Source organism: Capricornis sumatraensis, chromosome 16 (assembly GCF_032405125.1).
Source record: "Capricornis sumatraensis isolate serow.1 chromosome 16, serow.2, whole genome shotgun sequence".
Lineage (NCBI taxonomy): Eukaryota > Metazoa > Chordata > Mammalia > Artiodactyla > Bovidae > Capricornis > Capricornis sumatraensis.
The window spans coordinates 74,002,499-74,021,973 of record NC_091084.1 but is presented as its reverse complement, the minus strand read 5'-3'; the positions used below and the strand labels follow the sequence as shown (position 1 = coordinate 74,021,973).

Sequence of the window (19,475 nt, the reverse complement as noted above, 5' to 3'; positions counted from 1 at the left end):
CATAAAAAGGGGACTTTCTTATCCTCCCTGGCACCATCACATAGATACAAAGGACTGTTTGGTGACAAAATAATTAAAGCCTTTTAAGTAAAGAAATATAAAAATGTAGACACCTTAAAAACTATGTGTTTCAGACTGTATCTCTTTCTTTTTTAGAGCATATATCGTCACTAACTCTCATCAAGAATGTGATAAAGCTAGGGTCCTTAATTGCTGGTAGCATATCTCAGATAGTCCACAGGAGGGCAGCAAAATGCAGGATTTTTTCTTCAAATTCTGAACTCCATGTAAAATTGCTTTAAGCTACAAGTTATATAAGTCTACAGAAATTTGGGTAGAGATCACAGGCTAAAACTAAACTGAAACTAAAGCAGGAATGGAACAAGTTATCAAAGGAGATAAGATTCAGGTAAATAGTAAAGAGATGCTAAAAATACAGAAACACTGTAAAGACAACACAGGATAATTCTTTCACATGCTGGAAAAGATATTACAGCTCATGTAGGGACTCCCCTGGCGGTCCAGGGGTTGAGACTTCACCTGGCAATGCAGGAGGTGCTGATCCCTGGTGGGGCAGCTAAGAGCCCACATGCCTCACAGCCAAAAAGTCAAAACATAAAACAGAAGCAATATTGTTAACAAATTCAATAAAGACTTAAAATGGCCTACATTAAAAAATAAAAATCTTTAAAAAGAAAAAGATCATGTACATGATTTAGAAATTCTATTTTTTTTTCTATAACGGAACAAGCTTTCAAATACATATTATAGAGAAACATATAAAAATTCTAAGTATACTTAGTTAAATACTAAAGTCTGAGCTCTGTATAATATTTATTTATCTTTCTAAAGATCTGGGCCAACAATTTTAAGTAGGCATGTGTCTCAGTAAACTAAAAAAAGATAAGCAATCAGAAATTAGGGGCTGATGTTTAAATTATATTCAACTATTAATGCCATTGTTAGTGGCATACTTATAAGCATGTAATGAAGTCTAATAAACATAACCTACCATCGGTCTTAAGTTTTCTAGTATAAGAAAAACAATACTGAATGAAGAATACTAAAAATAAAGTAAAATTATGCATATCAGAGATATAATAACAGAAAAACATATATTGCTTAGGTAGTAGAAAGCATCTCTGTTAGATATAACTTTTTAATTTTCAAATTAGTGAAGCTAAAGAATGAAGAAGTCTGGAGTAATAAATCTACTATCATAAATATTACAGATACAATATTCACATTTTGCTTATACTGCTATTAAAATTATTTTCCATCTTTCATCATTAGAGAAGATAATAATTACTGCTTCATGAAAGTTCATTTTCTGTGAGACACTGTTATTTTCATTTTTTAAAAAAAGTCCTTTTTTAGGGTTGAGCACTCATGAGAACTTACTTATATTCAAAGCCATGATAAGTTTGACAGATCCCATTTTACATTTAAAAAGGCCAAGTATGCTATTATTGGACTTCCCTGGTGGCTCAGACAGTAAAGCGTCTGCCTACAATGGGGGAGACCCAGGTTCGATCCCTGAGTTGGGAAAATCCCCTGGAGAAGGAAATGGCAACCCACTCCAGTACTTTTGCCTGGAAAATCCCATGGATGGAGGAGCCTGGTGGGCTACAGTCCACAGGGTCACAAAGAATAGGACACGACTGAGCGACCTCACTTCACTTCACTTCACTTCATGCTGTTATTGAACAGAGTTTGTTAAAGTGGCCAATTCAGTTCTAGTTAAGTTAAACTATAAAATAACAAACCAATAAATGTGGGAAAAAGTATGGATTTCCAAACTAGCAAAATAAATTGCTTAATCAAAGCTGGAAGCACTAGCTTCTGTTTCACTCTTAACTTGAGAGTGGACAATTAAAAAACCAATCTATTATGTTTTCCTTTCCAGGATCCTTGAAACTGTAATGTTAATGTAAAATACCTATAAAAGATAAGGATTTACTAAGTAGTCTTCAAAGGAGAGAGACGTCGATGATAAGCAGTTGCTATAAGAACACATGCAACTAATAAATGGCAGCAAATAAGATGACTTTAGGCTTCCCTGGTGGCTCAGAAGGTAAAGCGTCTGCCTGGAATGTGGGAGACCCGGGTTCGATTCCTGGGTTGGGAAGATTCCCTGGAGAAGGAAACGGCAATCCACCCCAGCACTCTTGCCTGGAAAATCCCATGGACGGAGGAGCCTGATAGGCTGCAGTCCATGGGGTCGCAAAGAGTCGGACACGACTGAGTGACTTCACTTTCACTTTCAAGATGACTTTAGATTAATCAAAGTTTGGGAAAACTGTCAGATAAGTGATTTTTCACTAAATGTCACACTGTTAGCTATAGTCTTTAGAAGCAGGAAAACTGTGTAAGCATAATGATAATGTACTTTTAAGCAGAATGAATCAGTATTCAAAGCTAAATATATTACCTGTGCACATATTACAAAAAATACACACTGAAAATCTCTGTGAAAAATGTCCATGATTATATATGAAAAGCAATAAAATACTTGCTGATGTTAAAAGACTGCTGATAATTTTACCATTTAGTTCATACTACCCAAGAGATTATACACTATATTACACTTGACGGAAAAACTGTCTAATGTGGATCTTTAAAGAAAATGATTTGTGGAAAATTAATAATAGTGGTCAGAAAAATAGTTTTTTAAAATGTTTTCCAAGAGCATTTAACTATTTTTGATCTTGAAAAACTTACCTGAAAAGCTTTCAGATTGGTAGCTTTTCAAACAGACTTTCATAAGAGAATTTTATAAGCTGGGAAAGGGTGAATAGGACAGCTTAAATTCTTAGCCCAAAAAACTCAATTACAATACAAATTCCTTCATTATTATATGGAAATAGAATCACAAGTCTTGCTGTCTCTGGAGACCTTGGTATAGTCATAGTAAAACCTTTAGACAGACAGTATGTCAAATAATTAAGATAATTTAAGATTCTTTCAATATTGCAAAAATGAAAAAGTAAAGGGTAGACAATCATTTGAAGGTAAAGAAATGCTATTCATTACTCAGAGATCTTGCTTTCTTTTTCATTAAGCATTTAGTAAAGCTCAGAGTTAACTGGAATAAGTGCAACTGTTAGGTTTTAAAATATAAGTTCATCATTTTGATTAGAGGTGTTTGCATCTTTCAATTTCAGCTTTTCCAAGTTGGAATTTGGCAAAGCAACCATCAATAAATAGGATTATTGTGGAAACAAGTAATACAAAAACACTGTCAAAGAAAACTTTAATACTGAAATTAGTTCAGTATTATTAATGAGTTTTTAAACCTAGAAAATGCTACCGCATACATTTCCACTAGCGGTAACAGTATTTTTTTAGGAGTTAAAAGACACTGGATTGTTTTCTAAACCAATTAACTGCAATGTAAAAAGGTCTATTTTTTAAATTAAAATAATTTTTTTAAACGAGCTCTCTCTGAAAGAATTAAAAATGGTATTCTCTCTTCCAAAGTCAAATTATTCTATTCTGTTGTTATTGTATTGGATCCAATAATATTCTTGGAAAAAACTGGAAAGATCTGAGATCTTTCTTGGAATAAACTGAGAAAGATCTGTTTCAAGATAATAGGTTCCTGAACTAGGTGCGATCATGTTCTGGGGGAAAATGCTCAAGACAACTAATTTCCTCTCTTGACATCAGTGACATAAAATAATAATAAATTTCAAAAAACTAAAACACTGGATTTTCCTGGTGGTCCGGTGGTTGAGCCTCCATACTCCCACTGCAGAGGTCATGGGTCTGATCCCTGGCTGGGAGAGATCTACATACTGTTCAGGGTGGCAAAAAAAAACACAAAAAATGAACTAAAATGCTAAGAAAAGAAAAGGCTTTCAGAAAAGTTATCCCTATATACATATAAAACCCTTCTCCCTAGTAACAGAAAAGAATCGAGAGAGGTGAGGGAGATGAGAGTAAGTAAAGAAAACAGGAAATAACCTATTAATATAAGCAGCTCATTGAAAAAAGTGAAAATCTGTTTATAAGGCAGTCCTTGGATGACCACAACATTCTAAAGACCACAACATATTTTCTAGTATTACGCAAGAAGATTCTTAACCTTTTGAGTCATATTTTGCATTCATCATGAGTTTCGATGGCTTACTTTTACGTAAGACCTACTCCGTGAAAATAATCTCATTTAATTCTTCCCAAAAGTATATGAGATTTTACTGTCTTTCATTTTATAGATTAGGACATACTTTACTGAGAATAGAAGGACAGTAATGGCAGAACCAGGGTTCCAACATGAATCCGTATGACTCTAGCACTAGCCACTGCACTATGCTGCTGCTGCTGCTAAGTCGCTTCAGTCGTGTCCGACTCTGTGTGACCCCATGGACGGCAGCCCACCAGGCTCCCCCGTCCTTGGGATTCTCCAGGCAAGAACACTGGAGTGGGTTGCCAGTTCCTTCTCCAATGCATGAAAGCGAGAAGTGAAAGGGAAGTCGTTCAGTCATGTCCGACTCTTTGCGACCCCATGGACAACAGCCTACCTGGCTCCTCCCTCCATGGGATTTTCCAGGCAAGAGTAACTGGAGTGGGGTGCCATTGCCTTCTCCGAGCGACTGCACTATACTGCCTGCTAAAATACTGTCTCAGGGCATCAACAGTCACATACAAACTCTACTGTAGTTTAGACAGCGCTCAACACTGATCTGCAACTGAACCTTGGAGTTATGCTGCTGAGAGATTTTTTTTTTGTTTCTTCACCAGAAAACTGGGCTTTGATATTTAAAACGACCAACTGCCTTCCATTAAAATCCTAAGGCAGTGTGGTAAAGTGAATCAAGAAAATCAATTTGGATGCCAAATCTGCTAATTATTGATGCCTTTTAGACAAGTTACTTAATAAAGTGTGTGTCACTTAGAAAAAAATCTGATAGAAAGAGCTGGACTAGTCCTCTGGTCAAATACTGGATCAAATTTGAACATTAACAGAGCAACTACTGTGTGCTCTACAAAAGCAAGGTACTGAGGATCCATATGTATATAAACTGCATCACTCATAATTCAAGTTAAACTCATTGTTTTTCTTCCCAGTAAAGATTAAGCAAGTAAATAATCAAATATTGTAGAACTACTATATTCAATATCCTATGATAAACCATAAATAGAAAAGAATATAAAAAAAGAATATACCTATGTATACTGAATCACTTTGCTATACAGAAAAAATTAATACAACATTATAAATGAGCTATACTTCAATAAAAAGTATTGAAGAAAAAAAATACCATGGAACTCTTAGGGAGTTCTAATTGATAAATCTACAATACCTTAGATACTAACTCAAATACTTCTGACCCAGGTAGATACACTTCTGCAATGCATGTATGTCTATATATGCGTGGTGGCGGTGGGAGAAAGTAGAAGAATGCATAGCAGATGCCACTTCACATCAGGTGACTATTTTAAAGGTGCAGAAAAGGTCTGCATCACCTTCACTCAAAGACAAGGGGCTGTATCTCAGTGAATGAGGATAGAAACACTGCTTCAAATCCCATGACACAGTTTGAATTCATGGCAGAAAAAAATTTCCTTTGCCATAAATATCAATTATTGGAAAGCAGAGATTTTGAGAGGGAAAAAAAAACCTCACTGCTAATCAATCCCAACTGAATAATATCCTTTAATCAGCCTTTCTCAAACTAGAGTTCTGGGAGAGAACTAATAAGCTGAATGCTTCAGAGTATTTATATAGAAAGCAATGAGTTAATTTCTTTTCTATATATCTAGAATTATGCTAGTTAAGTAAAATCCTTGGGAAAATTAGGAAAATGATTTTCTGTGTCCTGTTGATCAAAACAGGAATCCCAACTGAACCTGTTATTTGGCTGGGATTAACGGCTGCTTACCACTGCAAACAGAAGAGGTGATGTTGTACAGAAAAGGATAAAACTGCATACAGCGAATCAGCTTCAGGCTGTTCTCACACTCTGGGCATTTGGTAGTTAATTTCAAAGCCTGTCTAAAGGCCTCAAGTGCCCCACTGATATTCTTCAGAGCAAGGTAAGCATTTCCCAGGCTCAAAAAGGTCAGGGGCTGAAAAGAAAAAAAAGAAAAATCAGTAAAATGTTAATGAATTAATATCTTCCGAGAGTTACAAAACCTTTACAGTGTATGTCTTTCGGCTTTTTTTTAGGTTATCCTATAAAAGTTACCCCAGCTGTCCATTTTATTTACATCAGCTAATTCTAAACTATTTAACATAAATTTATTTTTTACCTTTTTACTAAGATAAATTATATCAAGTGTGTAATGTACATTAGTCTTAACTGTACAGCTGTAACCACCACTCATCTAAAGATATACAACATTTAGAGGCTCCCTGAGAGGCTCCCTTGGGCAACCCCACCCCCAACTCCAGATAATGATGCTGTGACTTCTATCACCACAGATTACTGCCACCTGTTCTTGAATGTCACATAAATAGAATCAAACAGCACGTTCCCTTGTGCATGTAACTTGTACCCTTCTGTAGCTTCTTTTACTCAACCACACCTGTAAGGCTTTTTTGGGTATATGTTCACTCTTCTTTAAGAAAACGGATGTGTAACATATCCACATGTGAATACACCACACTGTTTGTCCATCCATTCTCCTACTGATAGGCTGTTACTGGATGGCTTGTAGTTTTTGATCCGCCACAGATACATTTATGTATCTATGAAGCGAACATTGTTGTAAATGTCTTCTGATAGACATATTACTCATTTTCCTTGGGTATACATTTAGAAGAGGATCTTAAGATAGGCATACATTTAGTTTTAGGAGATCCAAGCAAACAGTTTTCCAAAATGGACATACAGACTTAATACTTCTACAAGCAAGTGTGAGAATTCACTGACTTGGTATTGTCAGTTTTTTAAAATTTAGCTGTTTTAGTAAGATGCTTAAGTGGGATCTCACTGCGATTTTAATTTGCATTTCCTTGATCAGTAATAATATTGAAACATTTTTCATATACTTACTGGCCATTTTGGTACCCTTATTTCTGAAGTACTGTTGTTTTCCCCATTAAAAAAATGGGTTGTCTTCTTTTTCTTATTAATTTGAAGGAGTTCTTTATATATATACTAGACATGAAGTCTTTGTTGGACATATTTATTGCAAATATCTTTCCCAGTCTGTCATTGGCCTTTTTATTTTCTTAATGGTATCTTTTGATAAACAGAAACTCTTAATTTTAATGAAGTTCAGTTTACATATTTTTTTCTTTTGTAGTTAGTGCTTTCTGAAATCTTTGCCAGCTATAAGGTAATAAAGACTTTCTCCTATGTTTTCATCAAGAAGTTCTGTTGTTTTATCATTCACATTATGGTACATGATCCACCTCAAATTAATTTTGTATACAACATGAGGTAGGAGTCAAGGTTCATTTATTTTTCCATAGGGGATATCCAAGTACTCCATTACTACTTACTGAAAAACCCAAAGCTCCCCCAAAACACTAAACTACAGGTGGGCCTTTGTCATAAATCAGCCTATTTCTAATTTCTTTATTGTGTTCCACTTGTATATTTGAGCATCTTTGTGCCAATTCCACTAATTACAGTAAATCTCAAAATCTGATAATATAAGTCTTCCAACTCTGTTTTTATTTCCCTAACCCCCAAATCTTTGTGCTATTCTAAGATCCATTTTTATGTAGATTTTTGAAACTATTCATCAATTCACACACACAAATACATGCAATTGCTGGGAGTTTGGGATGAAACTGAACCTATAAATCAACTTAAAGAGAACTTAAGGTGAAGGTAAGGTAAGGTGAAGTCGCTCAGTTGTGTCTGACTCTTTGTGACCCCATGGACTGTAACCTACTAGGCTTCTCCGTCCATGGGATTCTCCAGGCAAGAATACTGGAGTGGATTGCCATTTCCTTCTCCAGGGGATCTTTCCTGACCCAGGGGTTGAAGCCGGGTCTCCCGCATTGGAGGCAGACACTTTAACCTCTGAGCCACCAGGGAACTTACACCTTAACAATACTGAATCTTCCAATCCATGTACATGACGTGTCAATGCACAACCCTTCATTTAGGTTTTCCCCTTAGCAACGTTTTCATAACAGAAATCTTGTGCACCTCCCTTTAGATTTATTTCTAGATACCTGCTTTTTTGATGCTATTGTGAATAGTCTTAAAATTTTATTTTCCAATTGTTTTGTGAGACTGTTTTTATAAGCAGCTCAAAGTATCCAGTTGAGGTCATTTTAGTGGAAATATGCCTATGCTTAGTATTTGCTGTGTATAAACCATTTATTCTAAAGTTATTTTATCATTTAAAATATTTTAAAAGATCTAAGAATGCTATATGTCCAAACTGCACAGTATATCTCCATGAAAAGCAATACCTATAATTTTTTTCTTTTTTAAATCATGAAAGTATGATGATACATTTACAGAAGACTTGGAAAATACAGAACAAAGTTCCACAGTTCCACTATATGTTACAATTGTTATTTATAAGTAGTAAAATTAAGACTTTTAGTTGGAGTTTCAATATCAAACTCTCAAAATTAAAAGAATGACTAGACAGAAAAGTAGGATATAGCAGTCCTGAAAAGAACTATGAACCAATTCAACATAATTACAATTTTCACACAACAGCAGCATACAAATTCTATTTAAGTTTCCATAGACTGTAAATCATGAGATATTAGAATGTGTAACACCTATAATTTATCAGCTACTTGCTTCTGATTGAGGCTGTTAGGTCATCACAAATATCTCACTATCACCAAGCCAAAGTTTACAAAATATTCCAGATTAAAGAGGTCTGATGTGAGTAGTTCTCAAGTTACATTTAAAGTAATACTTAGAGGTTTACAAGATATAAAATTAAATTCCATACTTAAATTAAGTGTCTTTATATTTTCCATAAGGAAACAAAGTATCATGATTATCCCTACAACTAGAATGATAGTTGGGCAAATATCTTGTATTCAGGCAAACTGGTTAGCATTTTAGAAAAAAAGAGTAATTTTCTAGTTCAGTCAGAAAATAATTACTGAGTGATTGTTTTCACTGTGTTTCAAATACTGGTTTTCACACTGGGGGTATAGACGAAAGTAAGAAAGATAAACCTCTGCCTCAGTGGATCTTCTAGTCTCGTGTAACACAACTGTGGGGATGTCACACAATTGTGAGTAAAATGTGATAAAGGAAAGAACAGCAGGGAAGAGACGTAAGTCTTAGTACTAAGAGTTGGGAAGAGAGTGGCATTTCATATAGAGTAGTAATGGAAAGACTCACTGAGAAGTTAGTATTTGTAAAAGATTTTAAGAGATGAGGCACAAACTAGCAAGAATCTTGGTGGGACGAAGCATCTCAAGCACGAAGAACAGAAAATGCAAAGGTCCTGAGGAGGGACCACAGCACCACGTTCAAGGGACTGCATGGAGGCAAGTGAGGCTACAACAGGATGACCAATGGAACGATCTCACAGATATGAGACAGGAAAAGTAACAAGGTCACGCAGGACCTTCTACTCCATTTTCTTGTCTCTTATTGTGAGTTACATGGAGCGACACTGCAGAGATTTGAATAGACATATAACAACATCTGATTTTTAATAATAATCTCACTGTTTGCTGCAATATGAGTAGTGTGTAGGGCAATAAAAGCAAAAAACAGAAGCTAGCTAGGAGGCTACTGAAATAATCTAGATAAAAGATAATGATGGTTTGGATAAAAGATAATGATGGTTTGGATAAGATAGCAGTGGAAGTGAAGAGAAAGTTGCTCAGTCGTGTCTGACTCTTTGAGACCCCTGGACTGCAGCCTGCCAGGCTCCTCTGTCCATGGACTTCTTCAGGCCAGAATACTGGAGTGGGTTCCCTTCTCCAGCAGATCTTCCCAACCCAGGGACTGAACCCAGGTCTCCTGCACTGCAGGTCGATTCTTTACCAGCTGAGCCACCAGGGAAGACAGCAGTGGAGATGAAGATAAATAGTGAAATTCTGCGTATATTTTAAAAACAGAATCAGTAAGCTTAGTCAATAGATTGCATCTGCCCTGAGAGGAGAAAGGTACGAAGGATAACTTTAAGTTTCTGTCTTGAACTACTGGCTTCACCGTTTACAGAAATGGGGAAGACCAAGACCAAATTGGAACAATGTTATGGAGCTTAGTTTTGGCCTGCAGTTTTAGTGTTTCAGACATTCAGTGTGTTTCAGACATTCAAGTGGAGATGTCAGATAAACTGCTGAATAAAGGAGTCTGGAGTTCAGAGCAAAGTTGATACATGAGTCAATAAGGAAGGAATAGTGTTCTTGAGATATGGTTCTGGAACAAGTGGATACCCATGTGGATATGAACTTTGATCCCTACCTAACATTACAAAGAAAATTTAACCTGAAATGGATCATAGGTCTAGATGTAAAACCTGAAACTATAAAATATCTGGAAGACAGCGTAGGACAAGATCTGTATATATGCAAGAGTCAACTATTTAAAGACCAACCATAGGAGACAAAACCAGAATAGGACTATTTTTTTCAATCTTCTTATAAGGACATCTTAAATCTAAGGATAGAAACCAAAAGGAATAAGATAGTAAATTAAGGGAATTTTTAAAAGCTAAGAGAAAAAGGCAAACAGAGAAAGTATTTTTAACATATGACAGATGGAGTTTAAAGATTTTATTGTATAAAGAAAATTCATGTAAAATTTTAAAAGATTCGAACAAAATGGACAAAATTCCTACATAAACTTTTACTTTAAAAATACAACTGAAATAAAATATCCTTAAAATAGGATACAGAAATTTGATATAACAGAGAAGTAAAAAATTTTTAAGTAAATTTGTTTTACAAATGTTAATACAGAAGCAGTGTAACTTGACTATAAAGAGGATGAACTTTGAGGCCATTTCTCCCTGAGTTCAAATCCAAGCTCTTTGACGTTCTATAAATCCCTTCAGTTTTCTTTTTCTATCAAGTGGGTAAATCTTATCTCAGAGGGTTGTATGGATTAAATGAGTCATTACATGTAAACTGCTTTGTATGGTGCACTAGAAAACAATAAAAGTTAGCAGTTATTTCAATTGCTTGATAACTGTATTATCTGGTGATAATACTAGAGAAATGAATATTCACAGATCTTGATTATGGCAACGTATATTTGCTCAAATCTTTTTCTGAATTGTTTAGTCATCTGTATCAAAGGCATCAAAATATTCATTCTACCAGCAATCTTTCCTAAGAAAATTTTCTTTACACAATCATTTGAATTGATGGCTATAAAAACTATATAGTAATATTTTTTATATATAATAAGGTTTAAGATCACCAAAGTTACAGTAAGGGGCTTCCTTGGTGGTTCAGTGATAAAGAATCCTCCTGCAATGCAGGACCACACAAGATGTGGGTTTGAACCCTGGGTTGGAAAGACCCCCTGGAGGAGGGCATGGCAAGCCACTCCAGTGTTCTTGCCTAGAGAATCCCATGGACAGAGGAGCCTAGCAGGCTACAATGCGTAGGGTCACAAAGAGTTGGACACAACTGAAGTGACTTAGTAAAGTAACAGTAAAGTTACAATACACAAAATATCTATGTAAAGTGAAAGTTTACAAGGAAATACTTCCAAATGTTGACATTGGGGGTAAGGTCTGATGCAGGTATATTCAGGGGTATTTACCCTGATTCACTGATTTATCTTTTTATTCTTATTACAGTACCACAGTATTTAACTGAAATTTTAGTAGAATTTTCAAATACAGAAAGGCAACTAATCTCTAAAGGAGCTCTTTTTTCTTCAGAAGAATATTGCCTAACTGCCTTGGGTGATGGTGCAAAAAAGTGAACCATGACAAGTATGAAGGGACATACTTGTCCCTTCAGGATTTATGCTCAGCTGTGCTGAGCCTTCTATTTGGGCTTTCCTTTTATCACATCCCATATAAAGCATCTGTTCTACTACACCCACACCTGACGTTGTAAACATTTGATAAATATTTGATGTACTTCTCTGGCAAGTTGGCCTCTGTATATAACACAGTGGTTGTAAACTTTTACTTAGAATTCAGTCATGAATTTGTCTATTTCAAAGGAAACTTGTAATAGGCAACATTTCCTGCTAATACTGAAAGAAATTACTTTTGGTACACCTCAAATAAACCTAAGCCTTTCATGCACAGTTCTTCTAAAAGTTTCTTTGGGTATAAAACTTGGAAACATTTAGACACTAAGTATAAAAGCCATTTAATTATATATTTATTATAACTGCATTTCATCAAACCTAAAATGTCATCAATTGTAACATGTACCCTTATTTCAGAGATGTTAATATATGAAAAAAAAAGGACGTGGTATTTTAGAAACTATGAAATAAAGTAATAAACTACAGAGCAGAGGTGTAACTCCATGGACTGCATGAGGAAGGTTCAAGGTGCGAACCTATCCACCCTTCTCAAAACAACCTTTAAACTGGGTTCTGGCTTGGTTGGTATAAAGATTTCAAGTTGTAAAACAATGTAATACTAAAGGATGTGCATGCCGTAATGAGTGGGATAAAGTGAGAAGCAGGTGTTTCTGACATAAAAAGGTGGCAGTATATTTTTAGCACCCGTGTCATTCTTATTTACATGTGTTTCTAAAAATAAGCTGTATAATTTATAAACTTCCTTTAAAATAGAGATAAACACATCAAAAATACAACAAAAGCCCTCTTACAATATGCAAATTCTACTCTGAAAAATAAAACATGAGATTTCTTTTATGCCCTCTCTACAGAAATACAACGAACACTCTGAATTTGAGTTACCACTACGTAGTACACATTGCTACAAAGGAACATGAAACCTCACCTCAGAGCTATTGATGGCCAAAGCTTGAAGCAGCAGTTTAGTGGCGTCAAGATGAAGGCCATAGTGAATCAAAAGGTTGGCCAAGTTAACAAGAGGAACGTCCTGGTACTGAAGGGGAGCCAAATTCAACGCCCTCTGAAGACAAGCAATAGCAAAAGTGCTGTTTCCTACTGCTCTCCAGTAGAGTCCAGCTTCATTGAGGATCAGCCAGACAGGAGCATTAGGCTGAAAAAGCCCAAATACTTTACTTAATTCAAGAAGACAGAACTCATGCTAAAAAGAATTTTTAATACATGCACTGTAACTTTTAATTACAATTACCCAGCATTTAAATTTCAGATGTCTGAAGCAGGCGGCTCACCTTGTTAATAGCATGAAATAAGAAAGACCCAATTTCTTCTTCTGGGATAGTATAGTTATTAATACGGGAAAGCAAAATCTGAAATCATTAAAAGGAAGACTGAATCAATTGAAAATAACAGGGAAGACATTTGAAAAGAATTTCTACAGACAGCAATCTTTACTTGAGCTCATCAGGAACAGCTAATTTGAATAGACATTTATAATTTATATATATAACACGAGATCACTGACATACCAACAGGTGTTTCCTTACTCACATGTATGCCTTAGTTTCCTTTAACTAAAAAAAAAAAAATCAAAAGACATATACAGCACATATATATTAAGATGACCTATCATTTCCCCATTAAAGTCAACCTAAGTGTCCAGAAGCAAATGAGAAATTCTTCAGAAAACAAAGCATGCAATACCTGATGCAATTATCTGCTTTCCTTCCTAACTGGAAAACCACCAGATCCTCAGTTAATCACTTTATATTCCTGCAGCATTTATGTAACTGTTAACAACTCTAAGATAGGGATCATGGTCTGTTTATCTTTATATTCCTAGAACTCCAAACACTGCCTGGAACATAATGTTTTTTTGCTTCAGTAAATGTTGCATGAAAGCAGTAACTACTCATAGTTTCAAAATTAAATTTAACAAAGGTCATTGTGATGGTTTGCTTTCTCTGTAAAAAGGAAATTTTTTCATTTGTATCCATGGAATGGTATTTACCCTAGGATTTATGTTCAGTAATAAGATTCCTAGTTACACATAACTTATAGCAACTACAGAAGAGAGCCCAACAGAACATATTTACAATGTTTGTAGAGAGGTTATCAAATTCATACAAATTCCTAAGGACCTCATATGAGTCCAAAGCAGGTTTGATAAGGCCACGGAAAGAGAATCCTCAAGCTTTCAATTTCAATTATACAAACTTCTGGTGGCTTGGAGGATGCAAAGCTAAACTGCAGTGGTCAGAATGGCCTCCACTAGGTAAACAGAGTTCTGTGTGACTCATCTTTGCAGCCCTCTTAGAGGAACAGTGCTTAGGTGGTCTGTGTAGACAGCAACCCCAAGGAACACTTTCCTGGCAGTCCTTCAATAGCATGATTGACTTCTTAATAATTTCACTAATTCTTTAACTCGATCCTTCAGTTTTATAAACTTAGAGCTCAACAACTGCCCTCTATTTAATTTTTGCTCCGCCGATGAGGCTTGTGAAATCACCCAGAATGGACGGCAATAAACACCAAGCCTAAGTGAGCCTTACTTTTCGAGCATGGTCATCTGGCATTTTGGCTTTCAGATCCATGCGGACCTCTAATTCTTTGACTAAGTAGGACAGGGTCTGGCTTTTTCTGATGTCAGTTATGGAACAGTCAGGGGTTTGGACCTCTTCTTCTGAAGAATAATCATCACTGTTGAGTTCGTGGATCCTGGCACAAGAGAAAGGAACAAAATTCATATTTTCAAAGTTTGGGTGACTTCAAAATAAAGACTTAACCTTTCAGGTCCAAGGCTGGTGCTCTCAAAGAACCGCCAGGTGACAATCATGCAGAACCAAGTGCTCTGCCAGATCCATAAGCACTTGCCTGAGTCCTTTATTTTCCGGAGGCAGAAAATACGTTGGCAATTCCCCACCAACAGGGACTCTAGGATAGCTTTCTGCACAATCAGCTCTTTTAGGCCACAGAATATGCTGCTTGTCCTAACAGAGAAAAAAAAGTTTCTCATAAATTTCTTCAGAGTCAATATTTCAACATGCTAAATGAACTTTTAAAAGAACATAAATGGTACTAGGAAAACCAAACAACAATTTAGTATTTTAGGATCTAGAGACTGAGGTAGATTCTAGAATATTCTTTCTATTGCAGATTGTTCATCTAAGTCAGTAATTCTACCTGCTCTACCACAGACTGGCTCAGGGTTGGGCAGGCTTAACTCAGCTGAGCCAGTAAGACACCGGGAGAGGTCTGCTTTGGGATTCCAGGAAAGAAATGCCAGTCTTAGTCTCTTCAGCCACAGGAGCACATTGCTCCAATAGCTGTTGGCTGTCCTCATTATCATGAGGAAGACCAGCTTTCGGAAGGAACCAAGACAGTGGACACCAAATTAAAGAAGAGGAAAACAGGGGGTTACTGGGCCACTGTTCAACCAAAGCCAAAGTTTGCTCTATCTTTGGATTTCCTATAATATGAGGTGAATTTTCTTTTAAGCCAATCTGAGGTGAAGTTTATGACATATACCTGGAAGCATACAGACACGTAAGAAACTGGCACAGAAAACTATTTTCCCCTTAACTAAGACCTTTATTTTGCCAATGCCAAAGTTTAGCAATTATTTTATTCGTAAAATTCAATTTTTCTACATATAAATAATTAGTACCAGACGTTTACTAAACTTACAGCCTGAAGCTTTCAAATTTAGGAGTTTATATTTCACATAATTAAATATAAGTGGCTGTATTAACTCTGTTAAATTCCTGAAAATTTAGTAGTGAGGGCTTCCCTGGTGGCTCAGATGGTAAAGAACCTGCCTATAATGCAGGAGACCCAGGTTCGATCCCGGGGTTGGGAAGATCCCCTGGAGAAGGGCATGGCTACCCACTCCACTATTCTTGCCTCTACCCCATGGGCAGAGGATCCTGGCAGGCTATGGGCTATGGAGTCACAAAGAATCAGAAGACTGAGTGACTAACACTGTAAAAAAGAAAACGTACAATATTTGTCTTCATATCTTGATATCTCCATCGGCTAACATATAATTATCTCTTAGCTAGCTTGGAAATACATATTCATTTACTTGTTTATTTTCTGTATCTTCTGCTACAGTGTGGGCTCCAGCAGAGCAAGGAACCTGGTATACAGTTGTGAGCTCAGTGAAAGAGTGCTGACTGAATACATGAAATATATACAAACGTACACTTAGGTCAAATTTAGAAACTTGTGAGGGCTGGCAGTTTTACTTAGAGCTTTGATTTAACATCAGGGTGTCCATGTGCCCCATGTGGCTGGCAAGAAATCAAGACAGATCCTATGTCCTACTTAGCCACCAGCTAGCAGAAGGCCTTCCATTTAACCTAAGCTTAACGACTTCTTGCTGAACAGTGACTGGGGCCATCAGCGGGGTTGAAGGTCACTCCTTTAAGAAATCTTGTCTGAGAAAACGCCTTCATCATCCTCTACTACTTACCCTATATGCATCAGAGTCCCTGCCCCAGATCCAGAGAACAGAATGGGCTACGGGAGAAGACTTGACCAAATCACTGATGTCACTCTGATTTGCTTGAACATCAAAGTTCACAGACATCATAGTGGAGGTTGAAGAATCCTCACCAAACTAGAAAATGAAAAGAAAAGTTCAGTCAAATTGAAAGCAGAAAAGCAGTTGTGACTCAGATTTAACTTAAACCCAAAATGTTAGTGAATTTTGCAGCCAAAGATGGAGAAGCTCTATACAGTCAACAAAAACGAGACCAGGAGCTGACTGTGGCTCAGATCATGAACTCCTTATTACCAGATTCAGACTCAAATTGAAGAAAATAGGGAAAACCGCTAGTCCATTCAGGTATCACCTAAATCGAATCGCTTATGATTCTACAGTGGAAGTGAGCAATAGATTTAAGGGCCTAGATCTGATAGATAGAGTGCCTGATGAACTATGGAATGAGGTTTGTGACATTGTACAGGAGACAGGGATCAAGACCATCCCCATGGAAAAGAAATGCCAAACACCAAAATGGCTATCTGGGGAGGCCTTACAAATAGCTGTGAAAAGAAGAGGGGCGAAAAGCAAAGGAGAAAAGGAAAGATATAAGCATCTGAATGCAGAGTTCCAAAGAATAGCAAGAAGAGATAAGAAAGCCTTCTTCAGCGATCAATGAAAAGAAATAGAGGAAAACAACAGAATGGGAAAGACTAGAGATCTCTTTAAGAAAATTAGAGATACCAAGGGAACATTTTATGTAAAGATGAGCTCAATAAAGGACAGAAATGGTCTGGACCTAACAGAAGCAGAAGATATTAAGAAGAGGTGGCAAGAATACACGGAAGAACTGTACAAAAAAGATCTTCACGCCCCAGATAATCATGATGATGTGATCACTAATCTAGAGCCAGACATCTTGGAATGTGAAGTGAAGTGGGCCTTAGAAAGCATCACTACGAACAAAGCTAGTGGAGGTGATGGAATTCCAGTTGAGCTATTTCAAATCCTGAAAGATGATGCTGTGAAAGTGCTGCACGCAATATGACAGCAAATTTGGAAAACTCAGCAGTGGCCACAGGACTGGAAAAGGTCAGTTTTCATTCCAATTCCAAAGACAGGCAATGCCAAAGAATGCTCAAACTACCGCACAACTGCACTCATCTCACATGCTAGTAAAGTAATGCTCAAAATTCTCCAAGCCAGGCTTCAGCAATACGTGAACCGTGAATTCCCTGATGTTCAAGCTGGTTTTAGAAAAGGCAGAGGAACCAGAGATCAAATTGCCAACATCCGCTGGATCATGGAAAAAGCAAGAGAGTTCCAGAAAAACATCTATTTCTGCTTTACTGACTATGCCAAAGCCTTTGACTGTGTGAATCACAATAAACTGTGGAAAATTCTGAAAGAGATGGGAATACCAGACCACCTGACCTGCCTCTTGAGAAATCTGTATGCAGGTCAGGAAGCAACAGTTAGAACTGGACATGGGACAACAGACTGGTTCCAAATAGGAAAAGGAGTATGTCAGGCTGTATTTTGTCACCCTGCTTATTTAACTTATATGCAGAGTACATCATGAGGAACGCTGGACTGGAAGAAGCACAAGCTGGAATCAAGATTGCCGGGAGAAATATCAATAACCTCAGATATGCAGATGACATCACCCTTATGGCAGAAAGTGAAGAGGAGCTAAAAAGCCTCTTGATGAAAGTGAAAGAGGAGAGTGAAAAAGTTGGCTTAAAGCTCAACATTCAGAAAACGAAGATCATGGCATCCAGTCCCATCACTTCATGGGAAATAGATGGAGAAACAGTGGAAACAGTGTCAGACTTTATTTTTTTGGGCTCCAAAATCACTGCAGATGGTGACTGCAGCCATGAAATTAAAAGACGCTTACTCCTTGGAAGAAAAGTTATGACCAACCTAGACAGTATATTCAAAAGCAGAGATATTACTTTGCCAACTGAGGTCCGTCTAGTCAAGGCTATGGTTTTTCCTGTGGTCATGTATGGATGTGAGAGTTAGACTGTGAAGAAGGCTAAGCGCCGAAGAATTGATGCTTTTGAACTGTGGTGTTGGAGAAGACTCTTGAGAGTCCCTTGGACTGCAAGGAGATCCAAGCAGTCCATTCTGAAGGAGATCAACCCTGGGATTTCTTTGGAAGGAATGATGCTAAAGCTGAAGCTCCAGTACTTTGGCCACCTCATGCAGAGAGTTGACTCATTGGAAAAGACTCTGATGCTGGGAGGGATTGGGGGCAGGAGAAGGAGACGACCAAGGATGAGATGGCTGGATGGCATCACAGACTCGATGGACGTGAGTCTGAGTGAACTCCGGGAGCTGGTGATGGACAGGGAGGCCTGGTGTGCTGCGATTCATGGGGTCGCAAAGAGTCGTACACGACTGAGAGACTGAACTGAACTGAACTGAATCAAAATTACAAGGAAATCAGAGAGTAGGTCAGCTAAAAAGCAATCAGATATTTAATTTTCAGAACCCTGCCCCAGTAGTATTCTCTCCAGATAATGTGTAGCTAGCAACTTTTACTCATCTATGTCGTTGATGTGTGAGAACCCAAGTGTGGGCTGTTTTCTTCTCTACTTCCTTTCTGTGATTTAGTCTCTTACAGATTTAATGATGGCTGACTTAGAGGTTTGGTTCATTCTTCTCCCCTGTCTGGACTAAAGTGATAACTACTCTATAAAATTAGTGTGCTCAATATACCCATCACTTAGGCATTAAATACTATTGTACAATCAATTTCAAGTATGTATAGCCTCTCCCCAAACCAAAGAACAATATTTGCTATTCTCTCCAGATACCATATTTCCTATGTATTTCTGGAACTTTGTTAGAAAAGAGAGTAGGACTAAGATGGGGTGGAGTAGAAAAAACATGAGTAAAAGGAATGAATAGGATGAATTTGTAGCTCTATGCCTTGATGAATAGGAATATAGTCTTTCACTATAGAGTGGTGATGAAATTTACGGATACATAATACTGGAAGCTACACTGGTGCATGGCAGTCTTCCAAATGGTCTGTCTTGAGACCATTATGATTTCCAAAAGTTACACTGTGTTTC

General features: G+C 37.0%; 1 protein-coding gene across 6 annotated transcripts in view; it reads right to left on the bottom strand.

Annotated features, from left to right (window-relative positions):
- TTC17 (tetratricopeptide repeat domain 17) overlaps window positions 1-19,475 on the bottom strand; it is a 124,385-nt gene that overhangs the window by 66,451 nt on the left and 38,459 nt on the right. For all 6 annotated transcript variants that reach the window (XM_068988337.1, XM_068988338.1, XM_068988340.1 and 3 more), the window contains 6 exons: window positions 16,378-16,524; window positions 14,778-14,893; window positions 14,456-14,621; window positions 13,196-13,273; window positions 12,835-13,059; window positions 5,886-6,072 (listed from right to left, as the gene is read on the bottom strand). In XM_068988337.1, coding sequence (XP_068844438.1) covers window positions 5,886-6,072; window positions 12,835-13,059; window positions 13,196-13,273; window positions 14,456-14,621; window positions 14,778-14,893; window positions 16,378-16,524 — 919 coding nt within the window. The remainder of the gene's footprint in view (window positions 1-5,885; window positions 6,073-12,834; window positions 13,060-13,195; window positions 13,274-14,455; window positions 14,622-14,777; window positions 14,894-16,377; window positions 16,525-19,475) is intronic.